Raw genomic sequence first — 24,181 nt, forward strand, 5'->3', positions numbered from 1 at the left:
ACACTACAGTGCAACGCTACTAGAAATCTACTTACATTGTACATCATAGCAATTTATATAAGGCGTAAGCCTAATAATAATTTAGAAACACCTTAGACGTTGTTGATGTTATTTATATATTGTTTGGTTATTAAAACACACAATTAACACACATAGACAATTATTTATTTCTGAAAATCTGTTAGAGAGAAAATCTAGTAACATCAATGATTTTTCAACACATTTAAATATTTTCACTACTTTGGCTAATAGAATATATCAATCGAGAATAATTATTTATTAATTAATCTTAAAGCTAAGATTCGTCCATAAAATACAAATTATACCTACTTATTGTTCCATCCGAAAATATAATTTTCTCAAACACTAACAATCTTTGTATTTTATGGTAACGATATCTTTACATAAATCTATATTTGTGCGTTTAGCTGTAACACATTTATTAATTCAACATTATCAAGATAAATAGATAAGATAGTTTTTTTTTTATTTTATTTATTTATTTAATAATTTTATTAATGCTATCTTTACGAATAAACCTATTACTATATAATACTTATAAAGTCAATTCCTTCTGCAATGGCATTCCAGTTTTAATAATTTATTAAAGAAAAATAAAACAGTAAATCAAAGGGGCATACAAAATACTATATTTCGTTTAAAATCATTCGATTTGCTTATAAACTTATATGTAACTGGAAGTCTGGAAAGGAAATACAAAACGAATGATTTTGTAAGACCAATTTAAGATTATATTCAAATGATCAAAAAGTTTAAAAATATTAATTTATATAGTATTTGAGAGTTATTGACAGGGGTAATTTTAACCCAAAAAAAAACCTTGTTAATTAGCGCCACATCCTCTGACTTATTGTTCTATTATTTAACTATTTAATAACAGGCATTGATGTTATTTGCGTCACACTAATAATGTTTTTAATAAAGAACAAACATAACATCTTGTTTGTTTTATAGATAATACATAATATAGAATCAATTCCTTCAGCAGGTGCATTTCTTTTTTTTTTATAAACCAATAAAGCAAAGGGGCATTCAAATACTATATTTCGTTCTTAATCATTCGATTTGCTTACAAACTTATATATAACTGGATACGATACACACCGAATGATTTTTAAAGACTGAGTCTAGAATTATATTCAGATACAAAAAGTTAACAGGTTATTTATAGTATTTGAGAGTTATTGACAGGGGTAATTAAAACCCAGAAATAAACAATGTTAATTAGCGCCACATCCTTTGACTTATTGTTTTATTATTTAACTATTGATAACAGGCATTATTGTTTTTTGCGTTACAGTAATAATGTTTTTAAAAAAGAACAAACATCACATTAATAGGATTGGTTCTTTTTTAAATTTGTATTTTTACATATTGTGCGCTTATAGGCTGTCCGCATAGCTATTTACTTGTTGTCCGCCCCGGCGTCGCCTGTGGCACTCAGGGATCACGTTCATCCAACGGAAGAATTTTTCAAATCGGTCTATCGAGATAAGAGTGTTCGAACATACAAGCTTTATAGATAATACTTATAGAATCAATTCCTTCAGCAGATGCATTTCTTTTATATTTTTTTTATAAACCAATAAAGCAAAGGGGCATACGAATACTATATTATTGTTAATAAATCATTCGATTTGCTTACAAACTTATATAACTGGATACGACACACACCGAATGATTTTGTAAGACCAAGTCGAGAATTATATTTAGATTAAAAAAATAATAAGGTTATTTATAGTATTTGAGAGTTATTGACAGGGGTAATTAAAACCCAGGAAAAAAACCTTGTTAATTAGCGCCACATCCTTTGACTTATTGTTTTATTATTTAACTATTTATTACCAGGCATTATTGTAATTTGCGTTACAGTAATTATATTATTTATAAAGAACAAACATCACATCTTATTTGTTTTATAGATAATACTTATAGAATCAATTCCTTCAGCAGGTGCATTTCTTTTATATATTTTTTTTATAAACCAATGAAGCAAAGGGGCATACAAATACTATATTATTGTTAATAAATCATTCGATTTGCTTACAAACTTATAACTGGATACGACACACACCGAATAATTTTCAAAGACTGAGTCTAGAATTATATTGGTATTCAATATTTTTTAAAGATAAAAAAATGTTATATATATATAGTATTTGGTAGATTATCATTGACAGAGGTAATTGAAACCCAAAAATAATAATTTATTGTATGAAGTGCGTTCCTATGCCTTATTGGTTCGTTTTTATTTTTTTTCTTATTTAATATTATACTATTTAATAGGAGGTAATATTGTGATTGACGACTACAATATGTTTCATAAAGGACAAAGATAACACCTAATGTGTTTGAGTTTTTTTTTTTTTTTTTTTTTATTCACATTTTTATTTCAAATACTGTCCGTTTGAATTTGAGAATTCCGTACGTAGGCCAAAAATATATCATTGGTTATCAAAAACCAGTAGATTTTATCAGAAAAATATTTATTTTCGTGACGGACAACATTTGAGCACATAGACAAAAAATAATCTAGGAGTAAATATTTTATTTATTCTTTTTCACAACAGTCTTACATTTAATAAGATAATCATTCACACAAACATGAAAATACATTCAAATATGTTATATTATGTTAATAGATATACAACACTACTAGTAAAATATTGTACGTAGGATGGACAACTTGTTTCACCTTATTTGTGGGAAAAAATAAATTGCTTTTGATAATTAAATTTAGGATATCAAAAATTGCTCACTATATGTCTTTAAATATTATACGAATTATGAACACAAATTCTTAAAATTAATTAACAAAAACAATTGCATAAGTTGTGAAACGAAGCCGAACAGTAAATCTCACTATCTTTTCCAATTTGATCTAACGATCCAAAAGTACAATTTTTCAAAAAGTACAAGAAATGTATACAAGTTTAAATTAACTGTACAAAATACATACATGAAGATATATCACATTAGATTTCCAATAATGATTAACCATGATATTTTATGGGACGCTCAACTACAGCGGAGGTCTATAAACCCTCTGATAAAGCTGTAAATCTCGATAGTCTTAAAATATCATGGGACTCTAATAGGTACAAACCTAAATCAAGTAAATTTTATAGGTTTACAAGAACAACAGTTGTCATTAATTAATGATCATTACTACTACTGATCATTCTACAATATGCATAAAGTAATATGAAATTTATACAAATTTAAAATCAGTCAAAAAGAGAGAAGGGAAGATTGCGATATCTTTCAAGCCTTGAATTCGGATAGAAATACTAAATCAGTCTATAGGGATCAAAAGATATCTAAATAGGTAAATATTATGTACTACTATTAACCATGGTAACAACAACATCAAAATTGATGATTATATTTAATAAAGAACATGCAAAACTATTAAAATCTTAGTGTCCATTTCACTGGTCACTGCTGATAACTGCAACGGTGCGTGTGCGTTGTGCCAAGTGCTTTCAAAGTATCGCTTTTTTTTTTTAATGTTTTGTAAAAGTCTATAAACTTGGCACATAAGACGCGAAGAACGGCTATGGTAACCGTGGAGCACTTGACGATGTATGTAATGGTACGATTTAGCCGAATTTAAATCAGCAATCAGTACCACGTCCGTTTGGATTTCGTGGGATTCATTCGGATATACTGGACAACACCCAACAGAATTTAGAAAGATTCAAACGCGCGCACACTGAGCGCGTCTTTTAGGGTGTGTAGTTTGATGATATTGAAATCTATCAACGTGTATATTTTTTCAGATTTGCTGAAATTCGTAGCGATTTATGGAAACATTGGCGTTTTCTTAATGTATTGGGGATGTGGATCCAGTCATTAACGCCAATTAGTGAGTTGAATTCCGTCAGATGCATTGCGATGTAAAGCAATCTATTTGATTCTTGGGAATTCATTCATTTACAAATCCGATATCATGATTGGATGTTGATTTCAGTGAGTTTCATCTGATTATGCATTAGGCGTGTGAATTCAGAAACTGTTCTTCGACATAGATTAGGGTTCAGAGTAGCTCATCCGGATTTTGGTATGTAAATATTAAGTTAGTGTCATTGGATATTTTGAGGTATCTCGTAAGGTTCCCTGATGGAACTGGTTATTCTTTGGTGTCTTAGTATCCGTGTTCGCTGTACTCATCACCGGAGGTCAGGGCATAGCCCCCGTGGTCGCCACCTTCGAAACTCACTGGACTATCGTGGCCGTGACTTTCTTCAGCTGCGTGCCATCCGTGACCTGGGGGTAATAAAATAGTGTTATAGAGTTAATAAATATATAATCATTTGAAACGATCATTGCGTTTGTTCTCTTTAATAATTGGTGAACTTTGTTTAAGTATTACGATTGATTCCACGAAGAACCACTTATTTGCGATGCTAATTGTATCTTATTAAAAATAAACTCTCTTACTTGTATCCTTGCTATATACCGTCCGCCAAGTTATAGTAACACTACAAATTTCTTAAACTCATTGGATAGAACACTTGGGGAACTTAGTTGCTTTAAGAATATAATTATTTGCGGTGACATAAATATTGATATCGTTCCTAACACTAACGACAAACGAGCCTACGACTACCTGAATATTTTGGCAACTCATTGTATTTTACCGAGTCATACTCTTCCTACCCATGGGAAGACGTGCTTAGATCATGCGATGATTAAAACGACTTTAAAGGCTAAATGTTTTGTGATCGAGTCTTCCATCACAGACCACGAATGTGTAGCCATTTCTTTAGCATACAATCATGATGTGCTGATATCCAACAAAAAATCATTCCGTATAAACTTTCATGGCCTTGATAAAGAACTTAATAAAATTAACTTTCAATCAATTTTCGATTCTACTGATGTCAATATAGCGACTGATCGTTTGGTATCAATTCTCCATCGCAATATAAAAGCTAACACAAGTTTAATTTCAATTCCGTCCAGACAAAGGATTGTCAAACCGTGGATTACCAATGCCCTTTTGCGTGTGATGAGGAACAGGGACAACCTTTATAAAAAATTTAAACGTAACCAAAATGATGAAATTATTAAAATCACTTTTAAGCGCTATAGGAATTTTTGCAATTCATTATTAAAAAAAGCTAAAAGAGAATATAATAAAAAGGAAATTCTTAATGCTAGGGGTAATAGTAAAAGTCTGTGGAGGGCTGTTAAAAATATTACAAACTATGATAAACAAAAACGTAGTTCTTCAAATTTGATTACATCTAACGATCCAAAAAGCTGTCTTAATAATATAAATAATTTCTTTGCAAACATCGGATCTAACTTAGCACAAAAAATTCTTTCCTCTAATCAACTATGCGCCTCTCACCAAACACTCGCTTCAAATTCATCACCTCTCAATTCATTAGTACTACTTCCTACGAGTGAAGATGAGATCTCACTAATAATAAAAAATCTTAAGGATAGTCCTGCCGCTGGCAGTGACTTGATTACTGCTAAAATTATCAAGAGATACATTGATATCCTCGTCCCTCCAATTACCTACATATGTAATCTAGCAATGGATACAGGAATGTTTCCAAATGCTTTTAAAGTAGCTTTTATCACCCCTGTACACAAGAATGGAGATAGAAGCTGTGTCGATAACTATAGGCCAATTTCAATATTGCCAACTTTATCAAAAATATTAGAGCGCGTTGTCAATAAACGGCTAGTAAATTTTCTAGAGTCAAATAATCTACTCTCAACAAATCAATTTGGATTTAGACACGGTAAGAATACCAATGATGCTGTTCATGAACTTGTAGATAATATAATCAACAATTTAGATGCCAGGCGTAAATGTTTGGCAATTTTCCTAGATTTGGCCAAGGCTTTCGACACAGTTTCTATCCCCCGATTGCTCAATAAGCTGGAATATATTGGTGTTAGAGGAGTCCCCTTAAAATTCATGAAAAATTATCTGAGTGACAGGTTTCAAAGGGTTAGGATAGATAAGACTGTAAGCGACAAGTTATCGGTCAATTATGGCGCACCCCAAGGCAGTATAATCGGCCCTACGCTCTTCTTAATATACATTAACGATTTGTGTAGTTTAAACCTAACTGGGGGTAAAATTTTTACGTTCGCAGATGACACCGCTCTTTTCTTTACCGACGTCACTTGGGACAATCTTTTTAAAACTGCGCAAGCAGGCTTTGACAGGGTCTACGATTGGCTTACAATTAATTTGCTTACCCTGAATGTGAACAAGACCAAATATATTGCATTTGCCCACAAAACTCACCTTTTACCATCACCTCTACTATCCATTACAGCTCATACTTGCGACCACATTTCATTAACCTGCCAATGTTTATCACTTCAAAGGGCTGATAATATAAGATATCTTGGTGTTATGATCGACCAATGTCTCACTTTTAGGTGCCACATAGACTCTCTTATTTGTAGGATGCGAAAATTAATCTATATTTTTAAAAGCTTAAGAAATATTTCTGATCGTAACACTATTAAAATGGTATATTTTGCACTAGTACAATCGATAATAAACTATTGTATACTAACTTGGGGTGGTAGTGCGAAAACTCATTTGATTGAAGTGGAAAGGGCCCAACGTGTTATACTAAAGGTAGGTGCTGGTCTTCCCTACCGATTCCCTACTACTAACCTTTTAAAAATGTGGGATGTTTTATCTATCAGACAATCATTTATACTACAAGTGATTTTGAAGAAACATTCCCAACTAAATTTCGATCCTGATCTCTATAACAAAAAACGCCGCAAGTACAACGTATGTCAAACCGTATCTTTCAACACTTTCCATTCTCACCGCTTCTTCTGCTATCTTGGTCCATTTTTATACAACAATTTTAACAATCTATTTAACATTTATATACAAAATAAAACTAACTGTAAAAAAACTGTCACTAATTACCTTAAGTCCCGAACATACGAAGAAACTGAAAATCTGCTATCTCCACCGACGTAATATTTTATACTTTTCTCCCAGACTTTACTAATTTGTACACTTTCACCCAAAATGTCTCCAACTACGATTACACCCAAATACATACAAATCCGCACACTCACAAATACACATTAAATACATACACATTACACACTTACAACATTACACACACACACATTATATACATTCCCACTTCATACATACACATTACATACATACACTTAAGGATCAAATCGTGATCAAATTCACATGAGTTGATTTGCTTTCATTGTATTTTTATTTTATTTTATAAGGTATAACTTTTCTTACTTCTGTTAATTAACTTTAGTATAGCAGTAGGCTATACAATACATAGTTTAATTTTAGTTATTTAGTCTTTTATCACTAAGATGCATCATTTATGATCGTTTGCACCGTCACCTAATAATTATTCTTGTAGTTTGTTATTGGTACGCGGGGGGGGCTGGTGACTTGTACTCCAGGTTCCTCGAAACCTATTTCAGGCACCAGTCTCTCACAACACTAGTTGATAAGCTCTCTCACTATGTATTTGCAAGCAATGTATCTATTTACCTAATGTTGTGATGAGACAAATAAAGTTATATTTTATTTATTTATTATTTATTATTTTGTCATATGAACGCATTCGTACCCAAAGAGGTTACCATCAATCATTCCTCATGGATATTCCCAAATAATACAATCATACCTTTTAAAAACTACGTTGCCTTACCTCCTCCGAAATGTGGCGCAGCCTTGGGCTGGCCGTAGGTGTAGCCAAGTACTTCATAGTGATCGTCGCCGCCGCCCCCGTGCTTATGGTGGATGTGCTTGACGATGGTATGCTTGTGGTGATGGTGCTTCACGAAGAGCGGCACGTGGATGATGATCTTCTTGTGGCCGCCGCCGCCGCCCGCCAGGATCAGCGTCGTCATCGCGGCCATGCAGGAAAGCAGCAACTGTAAGAAGTGGTTATTGGTGTTTTGCTCTCAAGGTTGAAGGGTGGGATAGGCAAAATTGTTACGGGTAATTTTTTTAATTAAACAAAAATCACAAGTCTGTTAAAAAAAATGTTCATTTATATGCTACATAGTTTAATAACAAAAGCCCAATTACGTTAACGCCGTTGAAGTCTTTTGTTTGAAGATGTTGTTTGTTTTTTTTTTTTAATAGACACATATCTTATATATTTTTCCTATCTCCTACTGATTTCTCACTATTTCTCAAAATAAAAAAAAAATATTCAATTTATTTATACTTATATTATTTTTGTATATATGTATTTAGATTAACCGCCAAGAAATCGAGAACAACGCAATGTGACTCGGAAGATATATTAAAAAAAAAAAAAATTATAAGTACATCTCTTTTCAATAATTCCCGTGCAAAAACTATAAACACATGAGATAAACGATTGTCACACAAAACTCAATTACACAATACTTCCTCAATAAGTTCCAAGCACTTTCTATTAAAGGAAAAAACTATGTTTTGCCTCTCACTTCGTTCCTTTGCTTTATTTTCATAGCTAGATGAGTTTTGTAATAACAATCAGCCGTTCAGTGAATTTGCTTCCGGTCTTATATCTCGATTGTTGAATGTACGTGTACTAGTAAATTTGATGTAGATATAGATATTAATCGATGTATACAGTACGATTCAAACTTAATGGCGGCTCGGAACATCGTACGATACGATGTGCAAAAAACAATTTTAGATATTAGCGGGACGTTAAGGGACCTGTGCCCACCCGAACTCGCACCTGCGCCTAACTTCAGAACCGCCATTAATTTTGAATCGAACTGTATTCGATTTAACCCATACCCTATGAAGCAAATGATATACATCGGTTTCACTGATCGATTTTGTTTACATAGTTGATCGGTATTTGTATCCTGCCTGACCCTTTTGAACTAGTAAGTGAGCCTTCTTTCTGCCTTCCAGACCGAGACATTTTTTTGATCTACCAAGAATTTAATTCAGAACCCTTTTCGGATCTACGCTAGCGCGTTAACCACTGTACCAAGAAGGTCACAAGTATACTAGATGTAGGTAGCTAATTATTATTACAGTGACGTAAACACCTACAAAGTGCATACTAGTGTAAATGTTAAAACCATTGACTTTTATACACGTTTTTATAAGTCTTTGTTATTAATACTGAATATGGATATTGGAAACAATGAATGTGTATTCTCAATGATTTCAAGATACGTCGGAATTTTTAACAGAACTCATTGTTCAGTATTTATAATAAGTCTTTTTTTTTTGGCAATTTATCTTTAGACGGTATATTAATTGACGAAAGTTGGAATCCTAGTCGAATGATAAAGTTTTAAATTAATTTATTTAACATTCAATATCAATAAAATAATACCGATAATTCGCAAATTATATTCGGTATTAGTAAAAAAATATACGCACCCATAGCATCATAACCTATCATTTATAACTCCTATAAGATTGAAACCATCCATACTCCTATTATACAATTATATTTTTCATTATTTCTAAATCAAATATCTTCGAATGCATTAAATATGTAAAAATACTACTATATTAATAAAATCAGGAAACAATTAGACAAAGATTCTGAAATCGGATATCGGATCGTACCATGTGAAAGGCACATATATTTTACTTATCTCGATATCGGATCGGTCGTCCGACACTCGATCGGATAATGTGGAAACGCTTACAATAAAATGATATTATCTGTAAAAATTCTAAAACATCAACGTAAACAATTGAACTTTAAATTTTATAAGTAACAATTCGCATTCGGATACAATCCAATTAACTTTGTATTTTGCAAAATTAAAGCCAATAAAGTAATATACACGAATAAAAATAATTAATTAATGTTTGTATATCTATAATCTATATTATTTAGGAAGAATAACTAATCAAAGTTTATGCAAAAAATCACTTACTAGCGAGTTGTAAGTAATTTTATTTATATGATAAATCTGAAGAAATTTAAATCCACTTTAATTCGTCCACTTTAAGTTCACTTCATATTTTTTACGCTCGAACACTAAATATCTAATTGAAATGACATTTTAATCCAACTGTTGTCTCATGAAAACTATGATAATAAATATCTACATCAAATACTTTATTTATCAAGGATATATAAGTTTTAAAATATCATAATCACTGTAACTATCATAACCGACGACATAAAAAACAACGCACATGAAAACGTGAAGTGGCTGAAAAAACACAATGTTTATGAATACGCAAAGCAGATCACGCACGCAAATGTCAGTAACCATCGAAGCTCACTCACCAGGTATTTGCTGGACATGATGAGGAGCGGAACAAGACCAAACGGTAGTACTGTTAGACAGAGTGTGATAAATAAATTTTAACATTACTTCCTTTTATATTGCAACGTGCTCGCGTTTCGCGAGAGTGCTTCTCGTCGGCAATCTTATCTGCGCCTATCTATAGCAATACACAAAAATCTATCTTATAATGAATGCAAAAAACTCAAAATTCCGTATCAGAAATGTTCGATTAAAACATCGTTAAAGTCAAAAATGCCGATCAAAAGACAATCTAAACGCTCGAGTAATAGGTTCATTGTCGGATACTTTGCGATACGTCGACACTATTCACTAGAATTTTTGTTCGTTAGTGCTAAATTGATATTCGATATATTATGTTCATATCAAATAACTAAGAAAAATTAAAGAAATGGAAAAAAGTAAAAAAGTGTGATCAAATAAAGAGAATGTGTTGTAGACAAAAATAGACGACCGAACCTTAATTGCATGAACGTAATAAAGAAACTGTAGAAATGTGGCATCCCTCGTTCGAGAGCATTCGATATTAAAACAATTGTTATTGAAAGCGACATCGCAGACGACAGTATGAGCAAAAAGAACACTTTACAATAGTTGAGTAAGAAAGGAAACATTATGCTAAGTACCGCTGTGAAGACAGCCGTTAACATGACGTATGAAAATTAATTTCCTTTGTGTGCAAATGATGCATTTGTAGATAATCATAAAAACATTATCATCTGTAAAGCGTTCACACATTGCAAGCTGTACGGAAACAAAACGACATGCTAGTGTGATCTGAATTCATCTCATGATAAACACTCTCACTTTTGAAACCATTCCACTTAAGGTGTAATCTATAAAACAATTTTTCATTGAAAGGTTTACGTAAGGTTTTTAGAAAGAATTTGATGATATGGGTGCGTTTTTTAGGAAAATAAGAGTACCTATTTGCTTTGTCTTTCGTAATGTTGAAATTCAATTTTTTTTTTTCAAAAGAGAATATTATGAGAACCAAAAATATTTTTTAGTACGTTAATTTTATGGTTATGTCCGCAACACTTTTTTCCTATACAGGTATTTATAATTTAAATAAAAATTTATAGTTACTTACCTTTGTGTAGAAGTTAATCATTTTCGTAGTCGTGTTTTGTACCTGTGTAGAAAACATATATTAAAATCCAGAGAACTCAGTTTTAATAATATTAATAAAAAATTGCAAATAAAGGAGATTGAAGGAGATGCATAGAAAATCCATTTTAGGGGGTCAAAGCTAAAAAATGAACAAATAATTTTCATGCGTGAAACAATCATGACCGGATTGGTCTTTCCTAATACTATACATATAAAATTCCTACAACTAAAAGTATGAAATTGATAACTTTGATACACGTACCATGTCCCCTCATAACTTCAAGCCTGCCGGTGAACCTATAGCTAAAAGAATATCTAAGCATTGCCTGATTAAAATCTTGTTAATACTTTGATAGCATTTATATCGCCTTTCGCTTTATACATAATAACTTTATTTTAAACATTCGCAACAGTTCTTATTTTACATTCTTATACACGAAGAAAAGTCACTAAGTCTTGAAGTTCCAAAATAATTATGTTAAGAAATCATTTATTCCTTTTAATAACAAAAATAACATTTAGTTACAGAATTTCAAGAAGTGCACGCCGTTTTGAGCTGAAATAATTTTTCAGAAGATTCACGACAAATTATCGTCAATTATAAATTATTATTATTTCATTTATGTAACAATGAAATATTTTTATTTGCACAAATTTAACATACGTAAGTATCGCGTAGCAATACAAAATAAAAATTAGTGACTTTTCTTACTCCATACTCGTCTAGTTCAACATTAAGTACAACAATTACCTGTAACTAGACCCAAACACAGTCCATCCACATTGAGTGCTTGTTTCAATCTATGTCTTCGTTATTTGTCACCCAGTTTTTAGTGGTTTCTCGTCGTTTCAACAAAGAGTGCACAACTCTTTGTGATAAAAATGCTTCGTAAATTCGTAATGAAGTATATGGGAGTACAGAAGAAGTTTTTAAGAAACGTATCCAAAAAGTAGTACCCAAAGATAGAGATAGAAATGGGGTTTTATTTAAAGCTTATATATTATTGTGTTTTGTGCGCTTGTTTCAGTCACTTAAAGCTTAGTCCATCCTTGTATAATTGTCTGAAAATTTGACACATTTGTAATAAATGTATATCATTTAAATTTGGAATTGAAATTGTAAAAGATTCAGACTTACGCGTATCTTTCTTTTTTGGCAACAATTTAGAGGCGGCTTTGCCTTTACGCGTGAATTTGCTGCGTGTGTACTTCGCAAGGTTGATCTTCCACGTGAGTCTTTTCCCTAAAATGTTTAAAACGATGATGATTTACTTTATCTGCTATGAATTAATATTTTATAATAATTTTTCAAATTAAACGTATGCACATAAAAACTTACGGATGTTCTGGATGGCTTTCATGACTTCCTTTTTCATCGACATGTTTATATATTTTATCTGTACGCATAGAAAAGAATTGATTACATTATGTTAATTGCGATTAAACAGCCCGCTCAAACATATAACACGTATATTCGTTTGAGTCTAATATTTTTGATGACTTACAAGATCTCAAATTTACCCCATTGCATTGGTTCTTAAAAGTCCGGATCTTGCACCTTATTTTGAACAGCGTCGGCATGCGGTAACTTAGGAATCGTACACTGCAACATGTACATTTAGCATGCCATATCAAATTGGTACAAGTAAAAAAATGAAACAACAATAATCCATTATAATCATAATATTCGCAGAAAACTTCACCAGAAACTTAAGAACTAAAATTGATCAAGTCTCAAACATAACGTGGAATTTTTACTGTAATTTGACACAAATTGAGATTTGAGAAATCAGATAAGGCCCAAGAATGTTTTGCTTTCATTAAAAAATTCAGGTAATTCAAACATTCATTTAGGACTCTTATTGGTTGGCTAATTATTATTAGTCATTTAATATTTGCAAATAACAAGAGTAGATGAAAACTTCGCAAAATAAAGCCAATTTTAAAAGTATGCGATGAGTTTGCGTAATGAATTTGTAAAAAATGTTTCTCTTTCGCTAGAACGTCTAAAAATTTTAAAAGGTGCTTAAACTGCAAAGCAAAAGCGAGATAAGGTGTATTAAAAATAAACTACAAATAACACCGATATCGGCTTTGAAACGACCATCAAAACATTTTGGACTGTGATATTTCACAGCACAACTTCACATATCACGGAACGCTCCAGAATACCGCAGGATATTTGAATTCCGTGAAATGCTTCACAGCAAAATTTCACAGATGCTACGGAACGTTCCAAAATACCGCAGGATGTTAAGATTCTGTTAAGTACTTCACAGAAAACTACATCCACGCCATGGAACATTCCAGAATACCGCAGGATGTTAGATTCCATGAAATATTTCACAGAAAGCTACATCCACGCCATGGAACGTTCCAGAATACAAGAGGATGTTTAGATTCCGTGAAATATTTCACAGAAAAACTTCACCCACGCAATGGAACGTTCCAGAATACCACAGGATGTTAAGATTCTGTAAAATAGTTCATAGAAATTACATCCACGCCATGGAACATTCCAGCATACCGCAGAATGTTAGGTTCCACAAAATACTTCACAGAAAGCTTCATCCACGCCTTGAAACATTCCAGAATGTAAGAGGATGTTTAAATTCTGTAAAATACTTCACAGAAAACTACATCCACGCCATGGAACATTCCAGAATACCGCAGGATGTTAAGATTCTGTAAAATACTTCACAGAAAACTACATCCACGCCATGGAACATTCCAGAATACCGCAGGATGTTAAGATTGTGTAAATTACTTCACAGAAAACTACATCCACACCATGGAACATTCCAGAATACCGCAGGATGTTAAGATTATGTAAAATACTTCACAGAAAACTACATCCACGCCATGGAACATTCCAGAATACCGCAGGATGTAAGTTTCCATGAAATACTTCACAAAAAGCTTCATCCACGCCATTGAACGTTCCAGAATACCGCAGGATGTTTAAATTCTGTGAAATACTTTCCAGAAAACTTCATCCACACCACGGAACGTTCCATAATACCGCAGGATGGTAAGGTTCTGTGAAATACTTTACATAAAAGTTCATCCACGCCACGGAACGTTCCAGAATACCGCAGGATGTTTAAATTCTGTGGAATACTTTCCAGAAAACTTCATCCACACTACGGAACGTTCCAGAATACAACAGGATGTTCAGATTCAGTGAAATACTTTACATAAAAGTTCATCCACGCCACGGAACATTCCAGAATACTGTAGGATGTTTAAATTCTGTGAAATACTTTCCAGAAAACTTCATCCACACTACGGAACGTTCCAGAATACCGCAGGATATTTATATATTCCGTGAAATACCGCCAGTCTTAAATGCATGAATGGATGTGCTCTTATTAATTTGAAAAATTTTGGTGCAAAAAACCCACATATAAATAGTAAATAACTAGGGAGAGAGATTCCTTTTGGGTACCATGAGGAATCCTCTGTCTACTGCATTGAAGTATGTAAGTTTATTGAATGTATGGCGGTCTGTGCAGAAGTAAGTACTATAACTACTTTTAATTTATTTGTACTAATTTTTTCTTAAAAGTTTTATTACATCAAGATAAAAAATGTAGATATAAAAAATGCGCGGCAAAGCGCAAAACTGGTGCAGGGCTTGGCCAATTCGGTTAATTTTTCTTTTCATAATTTTGGTAAAGGATGAAAGGGTTAAAAACACCTATAATTTTTTGAAAACTAGCTTCAAAGGCTCATCCGGACGATGCCGGGGCAAGCAGCTACTTGTAATGAAAAAATGGTACAATTGTACCACAAAAAGTCTAACTACACTTGATATTTATATAAACATCTAGCGAATTGAGTATTTATTTTCTATTTTTGAAACATCGTCTACTCTTGTTTTAAAAACGGAAAGTTTCGTTTTGAACTAACACTAAAAGATTGCCATAACAAGGAGTTAATGATGACTTTACTCGCTATCTGTTTACTTGAACCGTGACAAGGCATTCGACTTGAACTAAGGTCATTGGTAGCACGCGTTTCTCTACGCAAGGCGATAGAAATTCGTCTGCAAGTTTCGTAAAATTAACGAAATTGTTTCAGATGACTTCCGCAGTGCAAAATTAGCTTTATGTAGGGTGTTTTTTGTTTGGTTTGTTTTACAGTTTTTATTTAGATTTAATTAGTTTTAAATTGAAATTGGTTGAATCTTTTTTATTGTTATACTTATTTGCTATTAAATTTAGAGCGATGCGGACAACTTTCTGACGGTAAAGTTTACTATTCATATACCAGCTAATTAGACAATCTATGAATAAAATAAATAAAGAAGTAAAAATGCAATGCATATTGTAAAAAAGGAAACACTATCTGGTTTCTAAAAACTTTACACATTTCCTTGAAAAGTTTCGTAACAAACTATGAAATTCAATTGGTCTATATACCTATATAGTTATATAAGTACACCATTGCTTTCACCTGTGTGCGTGTTGATTGAAAATCGACATACAAAACTATGTGCATAAGTAATTGTTGTTGTTGATAAAATTAGATACAACGAATTTAATAAATACCAAATCACTTTCATGCAAATTGGTATTAAAGATCTATTTACATTTGATACGTTATAATCCGAATCCAATAAGTACTTTTCGTGTACACATGTATGAAGAATATTCTAGAAAATATGCAAATAAATATCACATTAATTGCAATAAAATATTATTAAATGTCAAGAGAATAAATTGTATTATATTTACTTACTTATAACCGAGTTTTACCAATTAAGTGAACGTTAGAAACAAGGAAATTTAAACTGAATATAATATTATTCAAAACGACAAATTCCGTAAAACGAATAGGTACATTCGCATAATACAGTCGCGTTGATAAAAATACATTTGCATTGCAGTATTCTCATATCTAATACGATACTTGTATACAATATCTAATTATTGTTAATATCAGAGGTTAATTGAGTTCAACAAAATATTATTAGTATTATATTATAATGGATTAAAATGGCAATGGGGATAGAGATGCTTGTAAGGTGTATATTTACATTATCCGATAATTATATTGGCAAATGTATCCAATAAAATTACCGAATAACGATATGATTTACTTCATTACCAGCGTATTAATATTCAGATATATCCAACACAAAAAAAAAATAAGTTTCGTTTCTCGTTTTTCATGTTTTATTCAAGTTTTCAGATACCGTATTTATTTAAAGAAACGAACTTTACATAACGAACTATATCCTCATACAAATACAATTAATATTTGTGTGTATGTACATAAAATTTTGTCATTTACACTACGTTAGGTTTATAGCTATTAAACCTTCGCACGTCCTACGCACGGTATTCGCGCGTAACTAAATCTGTATTTTATAGTAGGACGCGTTAAATCGAACGTGTAATAAATCGAACGTGAACATTAATAATCTGATAATGAAATAAATAAACGATATATCACATTACACTTAAAATATCCAATATCTGTACTTATCCGTTCAAAGAGAGGACCCACGGCAATTTCCTAATGGCCTAATTTCTTCTGGGTGGATTTTCTTCTAAGAAAAAAATGGCTCTTTAATAACTTCTACATTCATACATTTATATGGATAGGCAATTCATTTTAAAGAAAGGTTTTTTTCCTAAACACATAATTAACTATAACAATAAAATTAAATTATCTCTTATTTATTGTTAAATAGTTAATTATTTAGGTTATTTTATCCTGCTTCCATACTCTAAGCCGAATTTAACCGAAACATATTGAGCACAATTTATATACATATTAAGTTCATTTGAATCATATTAGCATTAGTTTATGACAGCAGAATAAAACTTCCCTGGCTCTCAAATAACACAAGTATTAAACCTATCAAACGAAATTATAACACAATAACAACAAACAATAAAATTCATGTATCTATGCTTTAAAAAATTTACCGATAGATCATGAAATACTTCTGAAGGAAGGAAAAAGCATTGTTTTACAGATGTTGAATAAAGTACATGAATTTCATTGACTCTAACAATTATTATAAATGCGAATGTGTGCATATGTGAATTTAATGTATGATTTTTGTGTCTAAAGTTTAGACGGCTAGAGAATTAATAAAATGCTGCTTTTCACCGCAGTGAAACAACTCATTCCCATGAATCTGCTTTGACACAGCGCAAAGAAACGGATTACAGCTGCTATAAAATAATTAATTTTAAATGAACTTGAAAACATTTTTAATAAAACTGAGTATAACATCGAAAACGAAAAAATAAAATGTCGCTACGGCGAAAAGGCATTTTAAATTTACGCTATGTCTGACTCTTTTTATCTCTAAATAAAGAAACCTCAATTTCGCTGCAAGCTTTTTGAAAAAAATTATTTAGTATCGAATGCAAAAAAAAAACTTTGCTCAAATATTTCAAGTTAAAACATTACAATAACATTACTGTGTTACGTACATACCTACGATTTATATAACTAATTGAAATAATTATCACTTACCTTAACTGTCTTCTTTTTCCTAGTAGCATCCGTTGCCCGGTAGCACGAAGCAAGGGTGGCCTCTCACTCGCTGAAGGGTGACGGGACTCGCTGACCGGACGCACTCACCACGGAAAACTGAGTAACCATAATATATTATAACGACTGAATAGGTACTACGCAAAGGGTAATATAAATCTTTCTTGAGTGTTTAATAATAAATAATAAATATAAAATGCGTGTGCGCAGGATACGTTAAGGGTGGTTAAGTTTAAACCTCGAGTTAAAAGAGGGTAGTTGCATATTTAAGAGGTGGAACTCTTTTCACAGCATTCATTTTTATTGAGCAAACATTTAGACATTAAAGATATTTAATAAGTAAGAGTAATAACATAAAACCAAAGCTTTCCAAGTGAAAAACTACATAATTTTCTAATTTACAGCGTCCAAACTCCAAAGTTTACTTGAACAGTAAATTATTGCTGTCACTTTAATTCCAGAAATTATTATGAACATTAAAATAACTAGTTATATATTTATCTTGATAGTATTGACACAGCCAACAACATGTGCTCGTCTTGATAAATAAATAGTTATCGTGTTTTTGAAAAATTATGACTTCCCATCTTTTCAACTATTCCAATTAATTAGCCCAAGAGCCCATCGCCCTGACGGAGATCATTTGTCGGGAGATTACATTACATAATATTTCAAACCGGATTATGAGATAAAATTAAATTTTACGTCCCATAGATAGGGCTATATATGGCATCGGTTTCGAGTTACCTACGTTTTATTTGTGTTTGTTAATATTTTAACGGCCATCGAACTAGTTTAATGTTTCTTCTTTTAATACGTTTCAATTAATATATGAATTATTTGTCAAATAAATTAGTTAAGCCAATAAATGATTTGTTAATTGAATAATCAATTGTCAGTCTATTCTTAATCTTTTCTATGTATCTATGTTTCCTCAAGTCTTTGTGTCTTATAAGATTTATTCCATTGTTTAAAACAAAATAAATAAAAATAAATATTTCAAGACAATTTTCATACACGGCACGATCTGATCCCATAGTAAGCTTTCGCTTGGGTTATGGAAACCAGATTGCTGATATACATATATAATTTTCACCCAGACACAGAGCAAGCATCTAGTGGAATCGAACCCACGACCTCTTTCTTGGAAGGCAGGGCCACTACCAACCAAGCCAATCGGTCAGTCAAATATTTACTACATTATGTTTAAAATTTGAGAAATGCACATGTAATGTAACTACTGAATTAGATTTAAAGATGCCTATGATACTGTAATACTGGCTTTGTTTTTCTATTCAATCCCAATTCTAAAGGGATAAATAGGGAAGTATGTATTTATCCTTATTCTATATTGCATCGGAGCGATTTTTTGGTATGTTTTTTGAAGCTGGTTACAAATTTTAATGATAATTATTAAATATATTTTTGGATATAAGTAGTTAGTAAGCTAGAGTTATATTGTATGCTACTTTTACTAGGTACTCATTTTCCTTTTCATTTTATAAATATTCTACGAAATATTAATTTGCTTCATTCATGAGTGTTGGACGAAGTCTATTTCATTCAGAAAGTTTATTTGATTATAGCATTTGATTGCTAGTTTTTATTTATAAGTCAGTATAATACTTTATTTTGGCCCATGAGCTTACAAGGAGTATTGAATGAAACATTTTTGAAAAAATACCAGCAATAATGTTTTCTTTCCTTCAAATTAAATTTCATTAAACATAATATACTAAAACTATAAAATCAATTATTTAATCTCTAAGCTTGTAAAATCCAACTAAAATAAAACTCATGTTTGATCATAGTTATAGAATTGGGATTTTTATTTTGTATCTACTACTGATTCAAATAAATTGTACTTAATTATATATGTGAAATAAATTACACTAAAGTTAAAAAGGGATATGTATAGGTCAGCGAAGTATAAATTCTGTTTGTCTCGCTGTAAAAAAAAGTTAAAATACAAAGACAAAGAAAAAGTTTTTCCTATTTCGTATAAATGTACCAGAATTAAATCCAAACAGAATTGTAACGACTCAGACCAGGTCAAATGGTATCACAACACAGAAAAGAAGTAAGATATATACCCTGCGAATATCACAGAGGAGTCCCGAGTTACTGGTGCTAGTCGAAGTAGCAAGGGAGGAGCCCTAGACGTCCAATGCTCAATATTCCTTTGCCTCCTTGGAGCGGTTGCGCAGTAAGCCAGCCTCGCCCAAACGCTCGCACATGCGCAGTGGAAAGGTCACTAAAATCTAAAATCAATACAATATTATATAATAAAATGAATTTTATAAAACTACATTAATTATATTTACAATTTACGTATTAATTATCAAGATTTTACATAAAACAAATCAATTGTAAAACATATAAATAATACAACAAAATTCAGCCTTACCTGGTCGGACGTCTTCTTATGGAAACAAGTAGCCCGATCTTCCAATTGCTGGTTGAAACAGGATAACATTAATTAAAACACTGAGAGTCTTAATAAAAAAAAATATCGGTTAATTAGGAAGATTCGGATAAAAACCGGGGAGCAAATGTTGCTCGTGTGAAACGCAGAACGCATCTGACATTTGCTGCATGAGCTAGCAATATCTGCGCATGTACATTGCCGCATTGCAGACCACTGGTCAATAAAGACATGCGCAGAAAGCCTGGGAAGGTTCTAGAAATCCAGGCATTGGGCGTGGCTTCTTACCTGAATTGATTTTACACCTACGATTCCTAATGGTGCCTTTTGTAGGTATTAAATTGACAAAAAATAGGATAATTACACATTTTTTCGTCAATGTACATACAAGTTTGTTACCGTACATTAAAAAATACTAGAAAATTTTATATACAGAGTGTAATCGTTAAGTGTGCACAGGCGATTATTCCGTAACTATTACAGATATCAAAAATCTTTGAACTGATATTGAAAGCCCTTTACGTGCCTTTACCTAATGAGTAAGAGGACAATAATAACTTTTTTTAAACTAACACGGGAAATATCCAAAAAATTTACACCAAACCACTCCCATACATTTAGTATGAGATATGACTATCCTAAACATGTAATATGAAAAATATTGGTTCTTTTTTTATTTGTGCTTAAATTACTTCACAAAATTTAATAAAAGTTCATTTAGAGAGCTGGATGTGGAATACAATCGTATTCCAAAACGAGGACGTCACTATGTGAACACAAAATGTATGGAAAATTCAATGTATGGGAGTGTTTAGTGTAACTTTTTTGGACATTTCCCGTTTTATTTTTTAAAAGTTACTCTTGTGATTTTACTCATTAGGTTTCAATTAGGCTTTCAATGTCAGTTTAAAGTTTTTTGATATACATATTCTGCAATAATTAACGGAATAATCGCCTGTGCACACTTAACAATAATTTCACCCTATATAGTAAAATATCCAAAAGTTTTATACGTAACATAACATTTTGTCATTTCATTCTCACACCCATTCTTTACAACAAAGAAATCTTTTTAAAACATGATCATAATAATTTTATGAAGCAGATATATAAACTGGTATATAAAATAGACAAAAATATACATTCACACTCCACTCAACGCCATCTACTTTTTAACCGACTTCAAAAAAGGAGGAGGTTATCAATTCGACCGGTATATTTTTTTAAACTAAGCATTCATACATTTAACGGTTGATTACATACACTTCAAAACATTTAAAAAATACATACGTTGTACAACACTGCTTTTCTTCAATTAAGATGAATCTCACTAAATATTATCTGAATGAGGAATTTAACGCGTTTAGTATTTTGTTATTTTGTTTTAACTTTTTTTTATTACTGCTTTATTCTTTAAATTAGTTTACAACTATCATACATATTATTTAAAGGTCAAAGATCATCCGATGTTCTCCGCGCATGGCATTGCACCGGTATGCGCAATGCAATGCGCGAACCCCAGCTATCGATTTTCAATTTCAATTCCAAGAAAATCTAATTTCACAAGCAATGTTGAGCAACGTTTTCAAATTCAAGATCATGACGTTTCTTATAATAAATGAAAACAATCAAATTTTTCAGACAATCCAAAAATACATAGGTTTATTAGAAATGTGTTTTATTTTCAGCTAGCTTTCCGCCCTGCCCGCAGCTTTGCCCGCTTTGTCTAAAACTAGTATTCTAAAACCTTCCTCTTGAAACACTCTATCTATTAAAAAAGACGCATCAAAATCCGTTGTGTAGTTTTAAAGATTTAAGCATACATATGGACATAGGGACAGAGAAAGCGACTTTGTTTTATACTATGTAGTGATAAATACTAACCAGTTCTTTGCTTCTCTGCGTCGTTATGAGTAGAATATTTCAGTTCTGTGTAAGTCTCTTTGTTCACAGTTATGACATGCGCAGTAGATGCGACCCTAGATATAGCTCCCTCTCAGCGACTAAAATAGATTCTTTACCCGCACGATTTTGAATTGTCTATGGGTTACTTTTTTTGCAGCGAGCTCCTTACATTGAGCGATAAATTGTGAACTTAGAAAGGAAGCTCCACCGAAAACAGACTGACTTCGGCTTTTCAGACAGGATGCGTTTCAGTATTGATTCCGGATCGATCTTCGGCTCACATGTATATGTATGCGTCGCTCCGTCGTGGGTTTGCACGATTACAACGAACGTGAAGCGAAGGAAAAAGTCGAAGAGAAATCTGGATGCGAATTTCTGCCTTAACGACAATGTAAACGTTTCATAATCCAAAAAAACGTTACCGCCATCTGTTATATTAGTACTAAAGCTGAAAAACTGCAACATAGTTTTCGCTTATATTATGCACTGCAATTCTTAGAAATCTTCAAGAGGGCGCCACTCGCTCAACTTGTTGCTTTGTTTGTAATTAAAAAGAAGTTATTGTTAGGGCCGGCCGGCGTCTCGAGCTTTAGGCACACATTACAACACATAGATCAATAACGTAACATGGATGACCACTGTTCACATATGTCCCAAAATTCTATGCCCGAAAGGACCTAAATTTGTCGATAACGCAAGGTTCTTACTTATACACTGCACCGCAAATAACCGCACATGTCACTTAAACCGAAAAGTCTAGAAAGATGTATGAGAATTAGCCATCAAGGAATAATTAATTCAGACGCGTGTTCCGATGGCTATCTAAATGACTTCTGTTGCATAAATCAATCAGATTCAGCTAAAGTTCTATTACTGCGCAAGTCTAGGGTCTATTTTTGGACCCCGTGCATTACCTCTATCGAACCTAGTGCATGGTGTTGTTACAAGTCTATGGCGCATGTGCATTCCGCTCTTTACCTGGGAAAAATCATAACACGAACCTTTTAATATTTAGGATATCAAAACGAGATTATTTGTACGTTAAATATAGTTAATAAAAACAAGAAATATTATAACATGCTCAAACTATTTAGTAATTCTTAGACTTATAGATACTAATTAATAAAGCGCTCAACTGATTTGGGAGCGGATTTCCAATAAACGTTTCATTAAAACAAAAACGTATAACGAACGTCCTGTGTCTATTCTGATACAATGTTTATGATATTATTTTATAAAAATGATGGTAAAGCCTTTTTAGTTGACTGTAAAAGAAAAAATCATTGACATTTTGGGATATTTGAATTCCCGCCATATGCAGGAATGCACTGCGACTGTGTAATGCCTTCTGTATGTAGTGGTACAATTGCATACAGGATCGTTTGGTAATGTGCGCCCCTCGGAGGGTATATAAAGCGATGCAGGACCAGTTCCATTGCTCTGGATTTCCAGGGTATTTTAGAAAAAATACCCTGTGAAGTCCAAGCCATAGAAAACATGAGACACAATGAATTCATCGGGAATTCTATGTTCAAAATTTTTACAAGTCATGTAATGTGTTCTTTATTTTTTTTAATAATAAAAATAACGTGGTTAAACGCAATCATGCACAATCGGTATATTAATTATTTTTATTTTTATTTTTTAATAAATAATTTAAAAAAATTATGTGCCAATGAATTGTGTATAAAGATCAATTGGATTCTTAATAATTTCACATGAAATAAATTATGTATTAAAAATAAATAATTAACATTAAGTACATATTGTTTGGTGCGAAATATTCACAAAGTGAAGTCCTAGTGCAGTGCAATGTAGAGACATACATATTTAAATTGTAAAGGACATTATTAGAACGTCTTTGTCTTCTACTTGTATAAATTTTTAACATACCGAGTAAAATATTAGTGTTAGAAGAGATTAATAAAAATA

General features: G+C 32.0%; 1 protein-coding gene across 7 annotated transcripts; it reads right to left on the bottom strand.

Moving 5' to 3' along the window:
* Nucleotides 1-341: 341 nt before the first annotated feature.
* LOC123705197 lies at nt 342-23,064 on the bottom strand. 7 transcript variants are annotated; one of them, XM_045653884.1, is made up of 7 exons: nt 12,909-13,729; nt 12,743-12,800; nt 12,542-12,646; nt 12,155-12,465; nt 11,384-11,425; nt 7,713-7,938; nt 342-4,290 (listed from the first exon to the last, which is right to left on the bottom strand). In XM_045653884.1, exons 5-7 carry the CDS (start codon nt 11,402-11,404, stop codon nt 4,169-4,171), a joined length of 369 nt encoding a protein of 122 aa, XP_045509840.1. In that variant the 5' UTR covers nt 11,405-11,425; nt 12,155-12,465; nt 12,542-12,646; nt 12,743-12,800; nt 12,909-13,729; the 3' UTR covers nt 342-4,168. The 7 variants fall into 7 exon arrangements, 5 of the variants coding, with proteins under 5 accessions (XP_045509840.1, XP_045509839.1, XP_045509838.1 ...); XR_006753269.1 differs by lacking the exons at nt 342-4,290; nt 7,713-7,938; nt 11,384-11,425; nt 12,909-13,729 and adding exons at nt 17,902-18,018; nt 20,013-20,180; nt 20,327-20,374; nt 22,229-23,064 and having other exon boundaries at nt 12,065-12,465; XR_006753268.1 differs by lacking the exons at nt 342-4,290; nt 7,713-7,938; nt 11,384-11,425; nt 12,909-13,729 and adding exons at nt 17,902-18,018; nt 20,013-20,180; nt 20,327-20,483 and having other exon boundaries at nt 12,065-12,465.
* Nucleotides 23,065-24,181: the final 1,117 nt, after the last annotated feature.

This window comes from Colias croceus, chromosome Z (assembly GCF_905220415.1).
Source record: "Colias croceus chromosome Z, ilColCroc2.1".
Taxonomy (NCBI): Eukaryota; Metazoa; Arthropoda; class Insecta; order Lepidoptera; family Pieridae; genus Colias; species Colias croceus.

Coding starts and splice junctions, on each gene's coding strand:
- LOC123705197 (XM_045653882.1), bottom strand. CDS start 11,440: ATGTTTTCTACACAGGTACAAAACACGACTACGAAAATGATTAACTTC. Junction 7,939..11,383: donor TGATTAACTTCTACACAAAG/GTAAGTAACTAT, acceptor CACTTCTTACAG/TTGCTGCTTTCCTGCATGGC. Junction 4,291..7,712: donor TGCGCCACATTTCGGAGGAG/GTAAGGCAACGT, acceptor TATTACCCCCAG/GTCACGGATGGCACGCAGCT.